The sequence below is a fragment of the Austrofundulus limnaeus genome, unplaced genomic scaffold (assembly GCF_001266775.1).
Source record: "Austrofundulus limnaeus strain Quisiro unplaced genomic scaffold, Austrofundulus_limnaeus-1.0 Scaffold312, whole genome shotgun sequence".
Classification (NCBI taxonomy): Eukaryota; Metazoa; Chordata; class Actinopteri; order Cyprinodontiformes; family Rivulidae; genus Austrofundulus; species Austrofundulus limnaeus.
The window spans coordinates 2,403-6,693 of NW_013952714.1; the positions used below are offsets into that span (position 1 = coordinate 2,403).

At 39.2% G+C, this 4,291-nt stretch overlaps 1 protein-coding gene across 1 annotated transcript in view; it reads left to right on the top strand.

Moving 5' to 3' along the window:
- The window catches only part of LOC106527170 (polypeptide N-acetylgalactosaminyltransferase 16), a gene marked incomplete at its 3' end in the record, with an annotated part of 18,374 nt that overhangs the window by 1,790 nt on the left and 12,293 nt on the right, over positions 1-4,291 (top strand). Inside the window, 1 exon segment of the mRNA XM_014021972.1 lies at positions 2,632-2,813. Within this exon segment, the coding sequence (XP_013877426.1) occupies positions 2,632-2,813 (182 nt within the window).

Here is a 4,291-nt window from a genome sequence, read left to right on the forward strand (position 1 = left end):
AGCAGAAAGTAGCAGAACTATAGCTGAAGTAGCAGAAGAATAGCAGAAAGTAGCAGAAATATAGCTGAATTATCATAAAAAGCTAAAAGCTAAAGGCTAAAATAGCTGAATATTGCAGAAAGCAACTCTAAAAAGCATAAATAACTCAAATTAGCAGAAAGAAGCACAAAAAAGCAAAAAGAAGCAGAACTATAGCTGAAATAGCATAAAAAGCTAAAAGCTAAAGGCTAAAATAGCTGAATATAGCAGAAAGCAAATGTAAGAATCATAAATATATTTATGTTTGTGGTTGTAATGTGACAAAATATGGAAAAGTTCAAGGGGTATGAATACTTTTGCAAACCACTGTAAATCTGAAAAAAGCAGAAGAAAAGCAAAAAGAAGCAGAACTATAGCTGAAATAGCAGAAAACAGCTAAAGTTAGCAAAAAAAGTAGCTAATATTTGCACAAGAGAGTAAAATGGAGCATAACCAGAACAAATTGTGTAAGGATTTATAAAGATTTAGAAAYTATTTGAAGGATTTTAAGGTTTTTGAAAATAGCCCCGTTCAAATTCAATGAGAAAAAAGTGGTTAAAARGTTGRAATAGCTAAAAAAGTATAAATAGCTGAAATACCAGAACTCATAACCGGCATTGCATGAAATAGCTGAATGTTTTGATAAATGAATGGTTGAAGTAGCACAAAAATTGTGGAACGAGAAAGGTGCTGAAAAACGTACAGAAGAAAAAATGACCTCAGTAGTGTGAATGCCATCAGACATAAACACAATAAATAAAGCTAGTATTTAGACGCCCAGGGTTCCACTGAAGATGGAAGAAAAAAATCATCTCAAAGTCTCTTTTAGACATTTACATAATGAAATGTGGTTAGCTCTAATATACAGTATAACCTATGTGCGTTAGTCATAATTTGTATAAGTTGGCATGAATTGTCTAAAAGGCTGTAGTGTGACAGGACCACTGAGTTGTTTGTTCAAACACAGACTGGTAAAAGTTTGTGTTTCTTCTTGTTGGTGTGTAATTTAAAAAAAGAGCTCCAGCCCAGAAAGAGACAGTGAGTATTTGTTATTGGACTGCATTCACAGAACAGTTGTCCTTGAAACAGTTAAATCAATATTCACTGACTTGGAGCCATGCCACTGACTCCCAGCCAGCTGACACCATTAGTTCACTTTCCATTAGCTGTTTTTTAGTCTGAAAATGAAGTCAGTCTCAAATAGTTTATTTTTTTTCAGGAGCTCTTTCTAAATCCTTCTAAAACAACTGGGATGAAAGTGTTTCCATGGCGTCATGTCTGTTTTGCTGTTGCACATTTCTCAGCTCACCTTATGCATTCATCAGCTGTTTAAACCCATTCTGCCACGAATTAAAACCCAATTATTACTGAGGATTTATTGACTGTGTATTCTGATTTGATGAGGGCCTAGCATTGTTAGCACTGTCACAGTGACTTGACCGAGGAACTATTTACGTCTCTAAATAATTCAGTTTATTCCTACCGAATTAAAAATAGATTTTTTTACTATATTGCACACACAGTTCACATTAGTAACCTTTACTGCAAATGTTACCAGAGATTAGAAGAAGGTTGTTTTTGTCCTTCAAACCAGGACAAGATAAACAAAGTCACCTAAAGTCAGAGAAGTTTCACTGATAATAGTTGTGAAACTAAAAACGAGGACTGACGACTGTTAAAAGCTCCTGCTTTCTGTTAACCTTCTATAAAAGATGGATGTTTGTACGAGCACATGAATTAAACTCATAATCATTCACAGTGTCCTGATGTTTCTCAGTAATCCAGGTAGAAAAAATCAAAAATCAGTAGGTCCTCTGGATGGTTCTTCTCTAATGAAACGCTTCGTCTCTCCTCCAAGAGACTTCTTCAGTCTGATCAGTTTCAGGTGAACTCAGCCTKATAAGCTCCGCCTCCACATGGACAAACAGGTTAGTCATATGCAAAAGAGGACCATCAACTAACAATAGGCTTGATTAGCTCTATTGTTCACAGAGGGTCATGTGCCCCATCACCTGACTTACTAGTTTGGACGCTTCGGCTGTGGTTATTTGGTGTTTTGTTATGTGAATGTAGTGAGTGCAAGCGGGGCTCGACGTCCCCTTGTTTTTGTCTCTTTCCCTATTTGTGTTGTGCCCCCTGTGAGCAAATGGCGTGAATCAGGGCCCCAATGACACCCAACACAAATAGGGAAAGAGACAAAAACAAGGGGTCGTTGAACCCCGCTTGCATTCACTACATACACATAAAACACCAAATAACCACAGCCGAAGCATCCAAACCAATAAGTCAGGTGATGAGACGCATGACCCTCTATGAACAATAGAGCTAATCAAGCATATTGTTAGTCGATGGTCCTCTTTTGCATGTGACTAACCTGTTTGTCCACCATGTGGAGGCGGAGCTTATAAGGCTGAGTTCACCTGAAACTCATCAGACTGAAGAAGTCTCTTGGAGGAGAGACGAAACGTTTCACTAAAGAAGAACCCATCCAGATCAATCATAGTATTTTATTCTCAGTATTTMTTTTCCGTAGCATGAGTGACGTACAATCAGCAAACGTTTCAGTTTCTCCTGGTCCCAGCCCTGAAGGATACCACCTCTGGTTCTCTGCAGGTGACTCAGCCCCCACAAGCCGAGCAGCAGGTCCAGCTGTTGGTGGGCTTCGATGAGAAGGCCTACCTGGCAGCTAAACAGCTCAAACCAGGAGATGACCCGTACAAAGAGCACGCCTTTAATCTGCAGGAGAGCGACCATCTTGGCGGCGAGCGAGCCATCCGAGACACGAGACACTACAGGTGAGCAGTGTTTATACCTCAGCTCCCACAGAGGACAAAAGAGTTGTTTCTTTGTGAGCTGCAGAAAGATGTAGAGTTGTGTAGGAAAGACTCACAGTTAAAACAGTACTTGGGTGGCTCGTTGGCACAGTGGTTAGATTCCTCCAAGACGGCCAAGGACTGCACACTTTGTTGAAAATGTATCGAGATCACATTATTATTGAGTGATGAAATATTAATAGCAAGTTGTTCTAGTTTCGTGTCACACCAATGCCTAGTTTGAACCATAACTGATGAGTCAGCATTTTCTCTTTGTACTTGCACAGGTTTTCTCCAAGTTTGTTCATTTTGAGACAGATTTGTTTTACCTGTCAGGCATGTTTTAGCTGAATCAGGCAGCAGTGTCATGGATCCTACAACTCCACATGGGAAAACCGATGCCTTTCAAGAAACAAGAACATGGAATTGTTTATTTTACTTACAAATTTTTTTCTCACTGCTTTTATTTAGCCTCACACTAGCAGGGATGTGATGGGATGTTTAGGTGCTACATGAGCTTTATTGTTGCAGTGGACATCACTGGCCAGACACTGATGATGTGAGTTAAAGTCATGTCTGATGACGCTGTCAAGAACATCTGCTGAAATGTGAACTTTGCAGCAGCGTTTTGCAGACGTTGAAGGATGCAGCCTTCTGAGGAAGTACAGTCAGTCCTGTCCTCTCCTGCAAAGAGCTCAGTGTTGGTGGTCCAATCCAATTTAACATCCCACTGTCCTCCCATGTATTTGTAGGTGTGTACACCAGGGCTGTACAATAATCTATATTGAAAATTTATTATCACAATAACAGCCTGTGCAATATACACATCCCAAAAAACTGCATAAACTGCAATAAATGGTTTGGCTCCAATGTTTGCATTCATGCATTTTGTCAATCACACAGAAGCTTGAAGTATTTCACTAATCAAATGGAGCCCTTCATGTATTTGGTCAATTCGATGGATCTCTTCAATTCATGCTGGAATCGCAATGTTTTTTTTTTTTTTGCTGTAAACCCAGAACAGAAAGACAACAACACTAGATACTTCTGTATTTGTTTATTTATCACAAGTCATATCGCTATCGCAGTATTAAACACCGTTATCACACATGGCAGGTTTTTCTAACAGTGTGCAGCTCTAGTATACAGACTAGTATACAGACTCCACACAGACACCTCTGATGTTACAGCTTGGAGTGCAGGTTAAAGAGTAACTTACCCCAAAATTAACTTTTTTTTAGCTGATAAACTATCTAGAATGTGTCTAAAATGGTATATAGTACTGTTTCTGAGCTAATTTTGATGTTTTTGTGCGTATTTGTTCAAATCTGTAATATTTGGTCTAAAAACGTGTTTTTGCTGCTCATATGGGTAGAGCAGTGGTACTGCAGGCTAATTTACATATTGGTTAACGGCTCTCCATGGTGATGTGTCTTCACGGTTTTGTCACAGCGGCTGTG